Below are 18,606 nucleotides of genomic sequence, written 5' to 3' on the forward strand. Positions count from 1 at the left end.
ATATTGAGCGCGCAGCGCTCTGAGCCTATGCCCGCTAATCCCTAACTATTACTCCCAACCGTTATGTGACTGCACGTTCGTGGCTACCCAAAAAAGAACTCGCAAAGATTGCATGATATACCTACTCCTTACTAATATATATAAGTGAAAATGATGATCGTTTGTTCCTCTTTCACGTTTAAACGACTAAACGGATTTTAATGAAATCTATCTATCTATCTTCTTTTTCTATCTTCTATCTCTTCTATCTATCTTCTATCTTCTATATCTTCTTCTTCTATATATGTATATAAAAATGAATGTTTCTTTGTTTGTCCCGTATGCGTTCCTACACCATTCATCCGATTGCGATGAAACTTTGGTGAGTTGTTGTGCGAATGCCCGCGAAGGTTTCTGGTCGTGTACAGTAAATCCTGGATATATGCAAGAGAAATTGGGACCCAAACATTGCATATATCCAGTCGAGGTGTCGAATCTCGGGTTAGATGCGACGCTAGCCAAGCGTGAACGTAGAAAGGGACAGATAGTGGAGGAGAGATCGAGGTCCAATAATCAAAGGAAAGAGCCGAAATGTATCGGTGTAATTAATACCAATTAAATTAAAAAACTTTTTTATTTTATATTTTTTTTTAATGAAACTTTTACTAGCGCATTGGTGAGATTTTTCTTATTAAAATGATACCAAACACGATATAGTTTGAATTATAATTACTTGCTAAAATTGATAAAAGTTGGCGAAAAGTCAGAGAGATTGAATCAAAACATTGCATATACGCACTGGAGGTGTTGAAGTTTGACCGGACAAGAAAGCCAAATGTCCTGACTGATTCATCAACGCCCAGCCCAAACCCCTGAACCTAGAAATATGAAATTCGAGTAGTGTGTTCCTCTTATGACGTAAGCACCTACTAAGAAGGGATTTTTAGAAATTTGACCTTTAAGAGTGTAAAGAGGGTTAAAATTTATTTACACGGATTACAAACCGGATTTAGTTTTTACTTACGAAGGTCACCCATACAAATGATTAAAAACATAATTCAGGATTTCGTTCTAATCAACCTCTAAAGGCGCAAATTTAGATTCAGGGGTGGAGGTAACTATTTAGATTACGGACAGCACCTACGATTTCGATGATTTTTAAATATAGTGTAGAAATCAACATTTTGAACAACTTTTTCCTATCCATATAACCGCCGCTCGACCTTAGTTTTTGAGATATTTTCGAAAAACTGTAAAAACTATTACATTGAATTCTGGCTAACCGTGTGCAATCGTAACAATGTACGCGTTAGTATGGGATCGCCGCTTTTCTACTGTTTCCGCAGCCAACAATACTTTTCTGAAATACTAAAGATTGATCACCAGAAAATAATACAATTATTACTTCAAATTTTCGAAGTTTTTATTTATGAGAGCGGGCGAAGCCGCGACGGGGATGCTAGTAGGAGATATTTCCGCAATATCCCACTTGCAAAAATGTATGGAAGTTGTTATCGTTAAAAAATGATTTGGTAATTATTGAGATTAGGTTACACTATACCGATTTTGATGAAATTTAAATATGTTGTAAAATTGGACATTTTGAACAACTTTTTCTTATACATATAACCGTCGCTCAACCTTAGTTTTCGAGATATTTTCGGAAAACTGTTGAAACTAACACATTGAATTTTGTGTGACATACGCATTAGTATGGGATCGCCGCTTTCCTACTGTTTTTGCAGGCAGCAGCACGGCAACCGACATCAATATTAAAAATACATATATTACGGGTGGGCTTAAAAATTAAATTTAACTAATTTTCATGATCTTGAATCTCAGCATGTGTGTCTGGTCGCCTAACGGTGACCTGAATATCACTTTACCCTAACCTAACTTAATTCACTGATTAGGTAGAGTAGATTGGGTTAGGTTAGGCTATATTAAATTCCCAGCCTCCATCCTAGCTACGATACATTGAAATTATGAATGCAGAAGTGCACAAGGTATATATTGGTCATCGGTAGCCGTGCTGTTGCCTGCAAAAACAGTAGAAAAGCGGCGATCCCATACTAATGCGTACGTTGTCACGGATGCACACGGATGGCCAGAATTCAATGGGTTAGTTTCGACAGTTTATCGAAAATATCTCGAAAACGAAGGCCGAGCGGCGGTTATATGTATAGAAAAAAGTTGTTCAAAATGTTGAGGTTTACAATATATTTAAATTTCATCAAAATCGGTGAGGTGTAACCTAATCTCAATAATTACCGAAATAATTTCTATTTCATTTATACCAATATTCCACGGCTATTAATAAAACCTATTTACTCGTTAAATAGTACACTGAATACATTTCAACCTTTTCGGAGGCAGCGCAAAATTAGAAATACCAGAATAAACGATGCTGCCAATAACCATTTAATTTCAGTAGGATACATTTGGTAATTAATAAATCGTAAGAAAAAATACGAAACGTTATAAATACGGCTGCTAACATCTGTAATTGTAACGATTGCATCAGAAGTTTGCAACATTTCTGATGTATATGAAATTGAATCGACTTCATTAGTATGTGAAAGCCATGGATCTAAGAACCTATGGACGAAGCCCTCAGCGCGTGGGTTGCCAAAAGCAGGGGGGCTTTCTTTTTCTAGAATATACCGCGATCGAGTCTTTTCGTCGCATACTCGATAATTCCAGATAGACCACATATTCTATATGCACTAAAACGGACTCCCCACCGTGTTGTCGAGTTATACATATAAGAAAGAAACAGACATACTCGATTTGTCTATATTTGGCTACTCAAAGTTGGACAAGTTGAAGAAAATTTTTTAATTTTGTGCCACCTCCGAAAAAGTTGAAATGTATTTAGTATACTATTTAACGAGTAAATAGGTTTTATTAATAGCTATTAGGTATTTGTATAATTGAACTAGAAATTATTTCATACTTTTTAGTGCATTTTGTTGTAGAAATGAAGTATAAGTTATTTTACACTTTTTAGCCCATTCTGAAGTCGGTTGTATTTGTTGATAAAAATTATTTTATTGCTATAACAATAGTTATTAACAATAACAAATTGCATAACTTTTTGCAAGTGGGATCATCGTGAATATATCTGCTACTAAATGTGAAAGGTTCTTCGGGATCGGTACATTCCTTGCAAAGTAAACGCCAGAAAATATAATTGAAGCATTAGGTTTTTTGCAATAACAGTCGTTAGGAATGAAAAAATGAAAAATATTTTTTTTTACGGGATCAATCAGAAGACATGCTCTACAAGATGCAAAGGGTTTCGTGCCGAAAAAGAAAATATTTATCGAATTGAATAACCTCATCCTTTTTCGAAGTCGGTTAAAAATATAAAAATTGCAAACGTATATTTTCATAGTTGCAAATATTTTTCATTTAATCTGGAATCATTTTAAAGTATAATTCGGAAGATTGTTATTAGAATATATTCATTGTACAAAAACTTCAACAATTTTCCTTACACAAGCATATTTTAATGAAAATAATGATATTATTTTAAATGGAAATGATATAAACAGCTATTTAACATAGATACTATTCAGAATAAATAGGTATATCAGTTTATTATGTTACAAAAAAAACAAAAATAAAAATAAAGTAGATATTAATTTTCTGTTAATAAGAATTTGTAGTATAATAAAGAGTAACCCCAAATTTCGCCCATTTATTCCCCATTCAAATTTCAAATCAAACTATGTGCCAATCAATTCTATATGATGGTACATTAATCTTACAAGGGAACATCGGGGACTGACACACTCCGATTTTTATGAAACTTTGCATAAATATTTATTAGACCTGTTTATGAAGATAACTGTAATTCGTTGGTGCCCGTTTTGCACTTTGAGGGAGATATCAACCCTTTTATCCGAACCGCCATTTCTACATATGTGCATATAAATCGTAAACAACAAAAGATATCAAAAAATAGTTGAAACAAAAGTTATACCGTTTCTTGAGGTCTATAAAGCTGCGTGTACATTTTTTTTTTAAATCATCTATATACGTGCTTATAAATCGTAAACAACAAAAGATATAAAAAAATAGTTGAAACAAAAGTTATATCGTTTCTTGAGGTCTATCAAGCTACGCGTAAATTTTTTTTTTAAATGATCCTTTTTGCAAAATTGAATTCCCCCTGCACCTCAGTTTTGAAAAACTTTACTTTTTTTTCAATCAATAAAAGCGCCTATTTATTATGAACTCAACGATGTATTATAGTGTATAGTTGTTATTCCGATGTAATTATTCTGATGGAATTTTTTATTTAAGTTTTTTGATCTGTCTGTATTGACCGCTAACTCAACTTATACTTGCAACGTTGATAAGATCTTTGATAAGAACTATTTTTCCATTCGTTTTACATGTCATTTTCATAATTGCAAGATTAATTTCATCATCATATGGTGAAGTACATTTATTTTGTAGATTTTCTACAATATACAGAGTACTTCCGATGTAGTAGTACAATTGAAAAGACGATTAATCTACATTTTCAGCTTATTTTTATATGTAGATTTGTAGACATATAAAAATAAGCTGAAAATGTAGATTAATCGTCTTTTCAATTGTACTACTACATCGGAAGTACTCTGTATATTGTAGAAAATCTACAAAATAAATGTACTTCACCATATGATGATGAAATTAATCTTGCAATTATGAAAATGACATGTAAAACGAATGGAAAAATAGTTCTTATCAAAGATCTTATCAACGTTGCAAGTATAAGTTGAGTTAGCGGTCAATACAGACAGATCAAAAAACTTAAATAAAAAATTCCATCAGAATAATTACATCGGAATAACAACTATACACTATAATACATCGTTGAGTTCATAATAAATAGGCGCTTTTATTGATTGAAAAAAAAGTAAAGTTTTTCAAAACTGAGGTGCAGGGGGAATTCAATTTTGCAAAACGGATCATTTAAAAAAAAAATTTACGCGTAGCTTGATAGACCTCAAGAAACGATATAACTTTTGTTTCAACTATTTTTTTATATCTTTTGTTGTTTACGATTTATAAGCACGTATATAGATGATTTAAAAAAAAAATTTACACGCAGCTTTATAGACCTCAAGAAACGGTATAACTTTTGTTTCAACTATTTTTTGATATCTTTTGTTGTTTACGATTTATATGCACGTATGTAGAAATGGCGGTTCGGATAAAAGGGTTGATATCTCCCTCAAAGTGCAAAACGGGCACCAACGAATTACAGTTATCTTCATAAACAGGTCTAATAAATATTTATGCAAAGTTTCATAAAAATCGGAGTGTGTCAGTCCCCGATGTTCCCTTGTTAGAAAAAATTTAAGTTGAGCATAGGGGTAGTTTTGGAGATACGGAAGGTCAAAGTAACTAAATTCTCACTATTCTCAATATTGTCCAAGCACTGTATAAGCAAAAAAAAGGTCAATACTTCTTTGATAATAGTGGGAATTTTACTAGAATTAGTCAAAACAGTTTTCTGACTCCTCCATTCCTGTTGTTTAGCATTTTAAGGGTTGTTTAATATTTAGAACTATCCTCAAAACAGTTTTTATTGAATTTCTCGAAATCAAATGTAGATACGAAAGAATGTTTTAGATAAAAGTTGTTTTTCTTTAAATTCTACATAAAAAAGGTCTTTTTCATTTTTTCGATAGGACTAATCCATTACTCGAAAATCGCAACCGATAAGATATAGTTTCTGAAAATGTCATTGCAATATAAGCAGCGATTTTTTTTTGTATATGTATTTGATGTAATGAAAAAATTCTAAATTATTATATTTTTTGTCAGTATATACTAGAATAGATAGAACTAATCCTTTAGTCAAAAATTGCGAAAACCATATCTAATTCTATAAAAATATAAAGGATTAAAATAAAGAGTTGCTAGTTGTTATGTTGAAAAACTGATTTTTTTTCTACATCAAATACATATATAAAAAAAATCGCTGCTTACATTGCAATGTTATTTTCAGAAACTATATCTTTTCAGTTGCGATTATCGAGAAAAGAATTAGTCCTATCGAAAAAATTAATGAGACCTTTTTGTGCAAAACTTTAAGACAAAGAACTTTTGTCTAAAACATTCTTTCGTATCTACATTTGATTTCGAGAAATTCAATAAAAACTGTTTTGAGGGTAGTTCTAAATATTAAATAACCCTTAAAATACTAAACAACAGGGATGGAGGAGTCAGAAGACCATTTTGACTAATTCTAGTAAAATCCCCACTGTTATCAAAGAAGTATTGACATTTGTTTTGTGTATACAGTGCTTGGCCAATATTGAGAATAGAGAGAATTTAGTCACTTTGACCTCCCGTATCTCCAAAACTACCCTTATGCTCAACTTAAATTTTTTCTGAGATTAATGTATCACCAGATAGAATTGATTGGCACATAGCTAGATTTGAAATTCGAGTGGGAAAAAATGGGCGAAAAAACGTGTGTTTTTGGGATCACTCTTTACAATGGTTTTTTTAATACCACTGGAAATTCATATAATACCATAAAATAGTATCTAAATTTTAATTATTGTGAAATAAAGTTTTAAAACATAGTCACCTACTATCTTTGAAGTATTTGATACACAAAATACGATTCCAATAGTATGTACAAAATAACTTACACATTCTTCCTCTTTCGTCTGGTGGTACCCATTTTGAAAGTAAAGTATGAAGACATGGAAGCACAGTGCCTTGACATAACCCAGCAATTACTCTTGAAGCACAAACAGCTTCCCAATCAAAATAATGGGCTATTACGGGAAGTAGAAGTGTCGCCAAACCGCAAACAAATTGCGCTATAGCATAAAGCTTTTGAGCTGACCAACGTTGAGCTATTATACTACCGATTACTTGGGTACAGACATAACCCCAGAAAAATGAACTCAAAATGGTGTTCTTAATTGAATTATCCCATGAAAATTCCTGTAACAAATGAAATAATAGAATATTAAAAACACCCTTGTGTTAAATTATTAGGTTGTTGCATACTAAATGATCGATTTCAAAACATTAAAAATTTGACCAGCACTGGCATTAATGAGATTTGTTTTTTGGGATTGGCTAGGTTCGTCAATTTTACTAACAGTATCGATTATTTGATATTGTTTAACACAATACCGTACACTTTTTGTAGGATTTGCCTATACATATACGAAAACATTGACAGCTATAGCCGTTATTTGCGGTAATGTATTAATTCTAACTCAACTTCAATATTACATACTAAGAACATTATTGTATAGTTCTAATAAACGTTATTTCGGCCTAAATACTTATTTTTAACAATAATAAGATCTGTAGGGACAGAATTCTTGGAGGAGTGTCGAGAAATCCAGAATAATATATTATTATACAAGGTAAGGAAAAAGTCTGGAACCGGTAAAATATCTCGAAAATAAGACATTTTAGGAAAAAATAAGTTGTAGGGTTTCAACAAATGCATGAAACGGTGGTACTTATTTGACCTTGAGCGTAAGTATGGAGGAGCTATCAAGGTCAACTTTAAAATTTTAAATAGAAACCCCCACTTTTTATTTAGTATTCTTGTAGTTGACATCGAGAGCTTTTTCAAAACACTATCAATAAACTTCTTTCGGTTGAGTACTTTTCGAGATATGAGTCGATAAAGTTCAAGTACCGCCAGCATTAGCATTAGCCAAGGTGTACCGCGTAAAGGTTGCACGGTCGGATTTACACTTCATTGTGCGTGCGTGCATGTGTGAGTTTATGATGCTTCTTAAAAGGTCACATTTACAAAGCAAAACCTACAAGCGTCGAAGAATTGAGAAGCAACAAATATCTGACGAAATGGGTTTAATAACCGTTGATATGTTGAGAAACGTCATAGATTCTCTTGTCAAGCGGTAAAAGGGAGCAAATTCGAACATCTGTTATAATCATTACCAAATACGTGCGCGTGCACACACACAATACTACAGGAGTGACGAACCTTGGGGTCCTTATCCCTGCTGACACACACACACCCGCGCGCGCACACAATGAGGTGTAAATCTGACCGTGCAATCTCAACGCGGTACACCCCGGCTAATACTAATGCCTGCGGTACTTGAAACTTATCGACTAATATCTCGATAAGTACTCAACTGCAAGAAGTTTATTGCTAGTGTTTTAGAAAACTCTCGATGTCAAGTACAAGAATATTAAATAAAAAGTGGAGGTTTCCATTTAAAATTGTAGAGTTGACCTTGATAGTTTTTCCATACTTACGCTCAAGGTCAAATAAGTACCACCGTTTGATGCATTTGTTGAAACTCTCCAACTTATGTATCAAATATTTTTTCCTAAAATGTCTTATTTTCGAAATATGTTACCGATTCCAGACTTTTTCCTCAATCTGTATACAGGGTGTCCCGTAAAGAGTGTTAGTCCTTTGAGGGGATGGTAGCTGGGGTGATTCTAAACAACATTTTCCTTTGCAAAAGAGTTGTTTGAAGCTTCGTTTTTGAATTATTAACGAAAAACACTGACCAAACCGAGCGCGTATAGCGCTAGGGCTCAAGGACGGCCGCGTCGGTTACGAAAGCCGGGCTTGACGTAGGTCGCGAACGAACGTCTTGGCACCCCGTTGGCATAGCACAATAATAAAATTGAACTGGTTGAACATTTTTAGTCGTTGATTAAAATGAATACGGAACCTAATCTCTTGTCGCCTGTCATAATGTAAACAAGGAAATTACAACTAAATAACAAATAAAAATGATTGGAATGGAATAATTAATAAACGTTTGAATTCGAGGCTACGTTAATGATGAAAAATTTGAAAACAATTTAAATGAAACTTATCCAATCGTTCATAAATTAACCTGCTACGCTGGAAGCACACAATTGCCACTGGGTTACTGTGTCGTCCCAACCATTCGACGAGGAAACACGTTCGGTGGAACAGCTGATTTCATGGTCGGGCCAGTTAACTCGCTTCATTTATTGCACTTAGGTATGAATAATAGGCCGCTCCTTTCGGGGTCGAGTTTTTCACTTAAACGACGGCACAAAATCACTCTCACTTTTCACACACTTCAACCTTATTACCTGAATAATAATGAACAAGTAAACTAATGTTTACTCTACGTTTAATAAATTAAATGATAGTGCAGAATCACTATCACTTTCCACATACCTACTTGAACCTTATTACCTGAATAATAATAAACCAATGTTTGGTCTACGTTAGAGAAATTGGTGGCCCCGAAATGGGCCGATTTTTTTGATACAGGAGGGGTTTAAGTTCCACCCCCCCTTGTGCTACCAGGGAAACTGATTCACGTTTTAATACACTGCTTTCTTCGCTCTGGCACCAACGAGCCGCTGGATTCGTGTAGCTAGCCTTCAGAAACACTGAGCACTTGTTGCATTTACCGTGACACCGTAGGGCCCATTTCGTCCCCAAACTGGGTTTTTCCAAAGGGTCAAATAGCAATCCGTAAATACATAACGGTACTCCAACCTGCGAAGGTTTCGTTGAATGGTTAGATCTACGGTGGCACTACGAATACACCAAGTGCTCAGTGTTTTCGGAAACTAGCTACACAGACTTACGCTAGCGGCTCGCTGGTACCAGAGCGAAGAAAGCAGTGTATTAAAACGTGAATCAGTTTCCCTAGAGGCTCAAGGGGGTATATGGAACTTTAACCCCTCTGCTATCAAAAAAATCAGCTCATTTCGGGGCCACCAATTTCTCTAACGTAGACCAAACATTGGTTTATGATTATTTAAGTAATACGGTTCAAGTATGTAGAAAGTGATAGTGATTTTGTGCCGTCGATTAAGTGAAAAACTCGACCCCGAAAGGGGCCACCTATTCATACCTAAGTGCACTAAATGAAACGAGTTCACTGGCCCGACCATGAAATCAGCTGTTCTACCGAACATGTTTCCTCGTCGAATGGTCGGGACCGACACAGTGACCCAGTGGCAATTATCTGCTTTCAGCGTAGCAGGTTAATTTAGGAACGATTGGGTAAGTTTCATTTAAATTGTTTTCAAATTTTTAATTATTATCGTAACCTCCAATTCAAACGTTTATTAATTATTTCATTTCAAACATTTTTATTTGTTGTTTAGAATGCTTAGAATTTCCTTTTTTAAGGAAAACAGCGCAGAATAGTGCAAACTGGGCTGGAAAGTGCATTTTTAGCTCGGAATAGAGCAAAACAGCCCAAAACAATGCAGAACTGGACTGAAAAGTGCATTTGTAGCACGGGATAGTGAAAAGAGCCCAGAATAGTGCAAAACTGGGTTGAAAAGTGCATTTGTAGCTCGGAATAGTGCGAAAATGCGCAGAATAGTGCAGTACTGGGCTGAGAAGTGCATTTATATCTCGGAATAGTGGAAAACAGCGTAGAATAGTACAGAACTGGGCTGAAAGGTGCATTTCTGGTTTTTAATAAACACCAATAAACAGGGGTTGGATTAAAACGGTGAAATAATACATAACAGCAGACAAGGTACTGTATGGTTAAGTGTAGCTCGCAGGGAACTTGAATAGGGTGATCTGTCCAATGAATGGAGACCTCTTAGTGAATGAAGCCCGTATCCATGATGCCATTTTTTGCTTATAATTTGTTTCACTTTAAATTTGTTTCATTAACAGTTACCTTAACGACATTTAAGGTAAGTATTGCTAATTGAAATCTATAATTTGTATTTTAAGGTGCATTCAATGAAGCTATGTCAAATTTGTTTGTACAATGCAATGGTTTAGAAGTTCCTTTAACGAAAATTATTGCATGAGTAACGATTTGTACAAATTTATCGATTTGGTTAAGTGTTCATGCATTGGGTGAGCGATTACAGTTAATGCCAATGAAGAAACAAAATGTTCATATTTTGACAAACGTGGGTACTTTTTATTTTACAAAAATTATGTAGTTATTTTGTCTCAAAAATGTTGGTTTTCCGTTTTATGCTCTACCACAGCTTAAAAGTATCTCCTACCAGGAAATGAACGACTGGTACGAAAGCCTGTTTCTTCATTCACAGGTGAGCTTTTTGTAGGTACTTTACCAATGAATGAATAGCTTACTCAACTTTTCACTTTTTTAAGTTTTAATACAGCTAACTTAATATCTAATATTTATCACTGAAATTAAAATTATTATAATTATAAATTATATACCTAGTATGAGTAATACAAGTTATCTACCAAGATTTCGTTGAATTTGTTTAGATATCCGACAAAAGAAAAAGTATTGATGCTAGTAAATATTCTGAATACATATAAACGCTTTAGATATTCTGAAGAAAATTTATTGCAAGCGATTGAAGACGTAACACAGGAAAGGATTTCTTTAAATGCAGTATCACGCAAATATACAATAATATACCAAAGAGTACTTTACCTAATAAGATTAACAATAAAATACCATTGAAGAGGAAAACGGCTTCAGCTACCATTCTTATAGAAGGGGAGGAAAACTATATTGAAAAATAAATAAAGCCAAACTAAGATTTCCTATACAAGCAGCAGATATAAAAGATTCAATTTAGAAGGTATTACTAGAATGTCCTAGGGATAATCCATTTAATAATAACAGGTTAGGCAATAAGTGGTTGTCCTTATTTGTAACAAGGCATTCAAAAATTGTGAAAAGAAGCGCGGAAACTATTTCAAAAGCTCGGGTTTCTATTACAAACAAAATCTGGCACAATAGTTTACGAGTTTAATAAACATTTTAGAAAGTTACAACTGTACCGACATTTTTAAAGGTGATAAAAGAATATTAAATTGTGATGAAACTGGGTGTCTTATTTGCCTTAATACAGGGAAAGTTTTAGGTCCAAAATGTTTCTGACAAAATAAATTCTGATAAGGAAAAGGAATCCATTGCAGTATTATGCACTTATAGTGCAGATGATACAGCTTTACCACTCATGGTAATTTATCCATACAAACGTATTCCTCATGAAATAGTACACAACGTGCCAGAAGATTAGGCTATTGACCGATCCGATTTTGCTTTGATGGTATCCGCTGCTTTCTTCAAATACATTACTAAAGTTTTGATGTCTTGGTTGAAGAAAAAAATTCTTTTCCCAGTAATACTATTCTTAAATGCTCACAAAAGCCATTTAATTTTACAGTTATCACAATTTTGTGCCAATAGGGAAATAATTATTTATTACTTATCTCCAAATACCGCACATATGACTCAACCCTGCGATGTTGGTATTTTTCGCCCTTTAGAAATGGCATGGAAAAATATCGCTCGGAATTCAAAACAGCATAATATTGTCATAAATAAAAAGAACTTCGCAAAATTATTTGATAATGTATTTAACTCTGTGAGAAAAGAAGTAATAATAAATAGTTTCAAAACATGTGAATTGTTCCCATTAAATGGTAATGCTATAAATTTTAGTAAATGCATTGTTATGAGCTGGAGGGGACGGCTGTGTAGCCGGAGCTTAATTTCGGATATGGTATTGTTAATGGCTTAACCAGTGCTGTTATTAACACTGGTAGCCTAATGAAGTAGACGCAGAGACGAACCTACGTATGGCTAACGTAGGGAGCTCCAGGAGGTTGGTTGTCGTGGACGAATCTACGTATGGCTAACGTAGGGAGCCGCAGGAAATGTTACTATTAGGTCTCGTAATTTGATTGGTGTACCTCGAGCGGTAAAGGTACACCTTAGTGGGTTTTCTGGACTAGTCAATATAATTGGACAGTAATAGATAAGTTAAGTAATATGAATTTATTCTCTCTGCCGGGACCTTACAATTATTGTGTGTAATTGTCGCGGTGTTCAACGAGTTAAATTCTAATTCACAAGTTTAAATGAGTTGAATAATAAAAGTTTAGTTTCGATTTCGCGAAGCAAGAGTTTAATCCTTCTCGGTTTTCACGAACGCAAGCAAACGGGGACGGACTACAGCAATCAGAATAATGCTTAACAGCAGACAACGTACTATATGGTTACTAAGTGCTTGAAGGGGACTTGAATACCCGATCTCGCAGAGTTTCCTCGTTGCAGAGATTATCCGTAAGAGAAACGTACTGACGTGTATCGAATCCTGTCTAGATTTCAACTAGACCCAAAGTGTCTTCGCCGCCACCCTTTTTATACCCAAAAATTGGAGTAAAAAGAGTGGTGGGTACGGACTCTACGTGACCTCGAGGGACCGCGGCCTTGCTTCGCGTTGGTCTCGAATGTTCTAGAAGACTGTTTATACCGGGTGTACATATCCGACTCCATATAAAGAAATTTCCAAGAAGGGATCGTAACACCAAATAAAATAGTCAGACAAGCAGAGATTAGTAATCATGAAATACAAAAATGTCAGCCGAAACTTTAAGGCTATTATGCGACTAAAAATGTAGTAGAATACACAATTGAAAAACAGATGTTGCACATGTTTGATGATCATTTAAAAAACGCAATATATGAAACTGATGACGATAAAAACTGTGTCTTTCTTTGGAAAAGATGTGTTTTAAAAACAACAGAATCTGAAAAATTATCTAATTGTACTAGTCCTAAACAGCATCCTGACGTAACACAGAATTTAAATATAATGAATATGCCTGTGGAAATCATCAAATATCATAATAACATAATATTTTATGTGTACATTTCATAATATGAATGTTTCAGTGCAAGCTACTGGTAGTAACATTATAGATTACTGCAATAATCTTATTAAAATTGAAATTGAAGACAATTTTATTGATAACTTCATAAATAATAACTTCAATAATAACTATGATATAAATAATTCATTATTAGTTAACTTAGATTCTACTATTAATGATAATGAGACCAACTATATTTATCAAGAAAGTGGAAAAGACCTTGATATCGATTCTAATGATAATGGTACATCTAGTAATGATATTTTCTAATGATAATGATAATGATAATGATAATGATAATGATATTTTCTGGTAATATTAGAAAATCTTCAGGTGGAGGCGGAAATAGAGGATGCTTTCTGGACGAGAAAGAGAAAGAGAGGGAACATTTTCATAGCAAAGTTAAGAAATTGGCAACAGAAAAAGAAGATAATGACGAAGAAGGATAAATTGAAAAGTAAGAGAATTTACATAGATAATGACTTAATAAAAAACGAAAGAGAAGCTCAGAAGGCAATCTTAGGAATCGCGAAAGCGGAGACAGAGCAGGGAGCACTACTGAAAATAGGATACAGAAAGGTAAAAATGAATAACAGGATTTTCAAATGGAAAGAAGGAGTAGGATTTGAAGAGGCAAAATTTTGGAGCCGACAAAGTTCGGTGACTCTCTAATTTCAGAGAGAGAATAGGGACCGAGACAAAAGATAAGGTCCTAAGTACAACTCTTCCCGCGTCTGGAAAGACGAACAGGGGAGGAGAGGGGGAAATTATAATAGTAATAAGAACAAGAAAACAAAATGGAAGGTACAAACCAAGCTGCAGATAATGAATAAGATACTGTTGATAAGTTTCTGGAATATCGCAGGTCTACACAATAAAAACAAGCAGTTTTGGGAATACGTGGAGACATACGATTTCGTAGGACTAACTGGGTAGACGAAAAACAATGAAATGGGTTATAGAACAGGTTGCCGGACAGTTTCAACTGGAAATGTCAATTGGCAAAAAAAAAGAAGAACAAAGGTAGAGCGAGCGGAGGCATCATAACAGGAGTTAAGAAAAGGATAACAGAAAGAGAGACGCAGGAGGAAAATTCAGACCTACAAGAAAGGAGGATTGAGATACAAGGTAATATATGGAGAATAATCACGGTATACAGCAGAAATATGAAAAAGACGAAAGTGAATAATGAAGATGCAATCGGAGATATGAAAGAAGAAAGGCTGGTAATTATTTAGAAGTTGACCCTTCTCACCGATTTTCGTGACCTTGAAATATGTCAAGGTCATCATTTTGAATAACTTTTCGCTATACATGTTACCACCGCTCGGCCTTAGTTTCCGAGATATTCGTAAAAAACTGCAGTTATACTTATGTCACCAGTACTGTGCGTTGCAGCTAAGTTGCCGTCCAATCAAATTCGTTGACCTGCCTCCAGTCACACGTATTATGTTTATTGGCTGAGGCCCTTACATCCACAAATCTATCGCGTGACGAACGTCGCCAAGGACAGACATTGAAACAGAATGAGATGAAGCGATAGCGAGCGGCGAGTTGAATGTATTGGCGTAGAGGTAGATTCGGGGTTTACATTATTAAGAAAACAGGAGAGTTTAAACACTTTCCATAATGTAATTTCCATAAATTTTGCATAATAACAACTATTGTCAAGAACGAGTATTATAAAAAACCCATTAATATCCTGAAAAAATCGCATGTTTATATAGTTAAATGTATCTTCCGCAAATATGGAAATTTTACGCCTATGCAATCTGGTCGCTCACTTCTCAAGTTACGGGCTCCTGGAAGGGATTAGGTGGAGCGAACGCACAGTCCCTTTGCCCCTCTGTCGGTTCAGTTTGTAGGTGCTCGGCAACTTAGCTGCAACGCACAGTACACTGTATTCCGGGAAAAATGGAAACTAAATACTGATTGAAAGAGTGATTGAAGTGGTTTGAGGTTACGGTTGGGGTTAGGGTTAGGTTAGGTTTAGGTTAGGTGGACGGGGCGCTGGGCCTTGATAATTCATCCCACCGACACCAACAGGATGAGGGGGGGGGGGGCATCGGCTTCCCCCCCAAGGTAGATTGAGTGGAGGGAGGCTTCTGCCTCCCTCAGGGTGATAGGATGGGGAGGAGCTTTAGCTTCTCCTCAAAGCAGGTGTAGTGGGGGGAGACTCCGGCCACCCCCAGGGGGATCGGCCGTGGGGGAGGGGCAAGACCCTCGCAGATCTAGCGGTTCCTTTTTGGAGTTGCTGGGCCGCAGGTGACCGGGGCTGGGGCCCCGGTCGCCATTGCACGCGGCCCGAGGTGTGGCCGGCGTCGGGTGTGGCCCCCGGTGTCGGTAGAGTTGGCACTTAGGACGAGGGTCAAAGGTTAGACCCTCCCCCAAGATGGGGCGCTACTGCGTCAAGGGCGGGGGGGTCCCGGTGTGTTCGACAGAGGTCCCGGGGCCTCTTCCTAACGCCCAGTGTAGGTCACCGTGGGGGTTTTAGCCGGTAAAAATCCGGCACTCCTCCCGGCCCCTCCTCAGGGGGGCTGGGGGCGTCTTTGGAATATTACCCCCACGAAAAAAAAAGGTTTAGGTTAGGTTAGATTTAGGTTTAGAGCGTACATGGCGTGATACGAGAGCTAATATTCCTCGTTATGGAACTCGTACGTCTCATTACGTGGGATATATAGCTGAGTTGTTATTCCGACGTCAAGATGATGTTAATCAGCGTATAATGGCATTTTTCAACATGATGGGCGTAATGTTTCCGATTTCTGACAAAACACAAAATGAATAATAGGTATACAAAATATAAAAGGTGAAAGAAAGAATAATTATAACGTAAAAAAATCAAAAACAAAACCCTAACCCTAACCCTAATCCTAACCCTAACCCTAACCCTTACTTCAAACCACTTCAATCACTCTTTCAATCACCATTCAGTCTCCATTTTTCCCGCAATACAGTGTACTCGTAATGTAAATTTAACTAAAGATTTTTGCAAATATCTCGGAAACTAAGGCCGAGCGGCGGTAAAATGTATAAGGAAATGTTGTTCAGAATGATGACCTTGACAACATATTTCAAGGTCACAAAAATCGGTGAGGAGGGCCAACTTCTAAATAATTACCGAAAGGTTTATAATCGGCGAGGATTTCAATGCAAGAATAGATTTAGAAGGATCATTTAGCAATGAGGATAGAAAGGACAAAGAAACGAGAAAATCGAGGGATAAAATAAAAAATATAGACGGAACCAGACTAATAGAAATGGTAGAAGACAACGGATGGGAAATAATAAACGGTAATTTTAAAGGAGACGAAGACGGTGAATATACTTTCATTGGGAGCAAAAGAAACTCAGTAATTGATTATGTACTAATAGACCCAGCAATTAAAGAAGACATCAGAAGCTTCAGCATAGAAGACAAGATAGAGTCAGATCGTTTACCACTGAAATTGGAAATATATGGAGAAACCAGCGTAGAGAAGCAAGAAAAAGAGCTATGGAAGGAGAGACGGCTTTGGACGGAGGAAGGGAAGAGACACTACCACGAGGAAGTGAAACGAATTGAATTCGAAAAGAAGGATCCAAATGAAATGATGGTGGAGATGGTACACAAGAAAGTGGTAAAGGTAACGAAAATGAAAGTAGGGTACAAGAAATGATGGGATAAAGAATGCACAAAGGGAAGAAGAGAAATGCGAAAAGAGCTGAGAAAATGGAGAAGAGGAAAAGAGTAAAAAGAGACATACATTCAGAAAAGAATAGAATTCAAGGAACTGCAAGAAGAAGAAGGACCAACAACAGAAGAAAGAAGAAGAAGAAATAGAACAGATTAAAAACACTAACGAAATAAGGAAATATATCAATTGGGAAAGGAAAAAAAGAATAGGAATAACAAACAAAGTAAGCATATAGGGCTGGAGAAGACACTTCATAGAATTATTAGAAACAAAAGAACGCAAAGACCAAGAAGAAGAGAGGTTAGAGGAAACGGAGGAACAGTAGGATCCAAGTGAAATTACTACGAAACAAAAAGTGAAGAGACAAATTAAGAAATTGAAAAAAAGGAAAACAGCAGGGGAAGACGGCCTAGAAAACGAGGTCTGGATACATGGAGAAAGAGAGGTACCTACTCACCAGAATCATAACACTGATAAACAAAGAATGGAGGGAAGACGAAATGCCAAGGAGATGGAAAATAGGCATAATTAGCCCTATATTTAAGAAGGGAGACAGGGATGATGTAAAGAATAACAGATGGATAACGCTGCTAAATACAGCATACAAGATATACGCGATGATTCTAGAGAACAGGCTAAATGCAGAACGAAAGGAGAAGAAAATCATACCAGAGACGCAAGCAGACTTCAGAAAGGAAAGAATCACAATGGCCAACATTTTTATACTGAACTACGTGGTAAACAGAGAAATCAAAGAGAAAGGAGGAAAGCTATATGCTTACTTCGCAGACCTAACAGCGGCGTTCGATAAAGTAAACAGAAAAATCTGAGCAAGATTATGGAGGAAAAAGTAATAAATAATACTTCAAGAACGAGAATCAACGAAATGTACAAAGAAACAAAGAATAGGGTAAGAGTTAATGGGAAAAGTTTTGGACAACGAAATCATTAAGGCAAGGATGCCCACTTATTCTTGCTATACATATACAGCGAACTTGGAAAAGAAGCTGAGAGAAGGACAAGTAGGAGGAATGGTGATCGGAAAAGAGAAGATTTGGTCACTGTTGTACGAAGATGATGTCGAACTATTGGTAAAATACCCGCAGGACTTAAAGGAAATGATAAGCAGAATAAAAAGATATTTTGAAAGAAAAAAGTTAATTCTAAATGCCGGAAAGTCGAAGATTATAATTCTCAAGAAAGGAAGAAGCCAGAAGAAAAGGAGGAATGGAAGTGAGGAAAAGAAGAATTAGAAGAAGTAAAAGATTTCAAATATGGAGGGTATCACTTCCAGAAGAATGGAGGAACGGAGATGCT

The 18,606-nt window shown here is 35.8% G+C and overlaps 1 protein-coding gene across 2 annotated transcripts in view; it reads right to left on the reverse strand.

Moving 5' to 3' along the window:
• The window catches only part of LOC114881165 (putative inorganic phosphate cotransporter), a 64,429-nt gene that overhangs the window by 26,597 nt on the left and 19,226 nt on the right, over positions 1–18,606 (reverse strand). For both annotated transcript variants that reach the window (XM_046286555.1, XM_046286551.1), the window contains exon 3: positions 6,642–6,942. In XM_046286555.1, the coding sequence (XP_046142511.1) occupies positions 6,642–6,942 (301 nt within the window). The remainder of the gene's footprint in view (positions 1–6,641; positions 6,943–18,606) is intronic.

Source organism: Osmia bicornis, chromosome 1 (genome assembly GCF_907164935.1).
Source record: "Osmia bicornis bicornis chromosome 1, iOsmBic2.1, whole genome shotgun sequence".
Classification (NCBI taxonomy): Eukaryota; Metazoa; Arthropoda; class Insecta; order Hymenoptera; family Megachilidae; genus Osmia; species Osmia bicornis.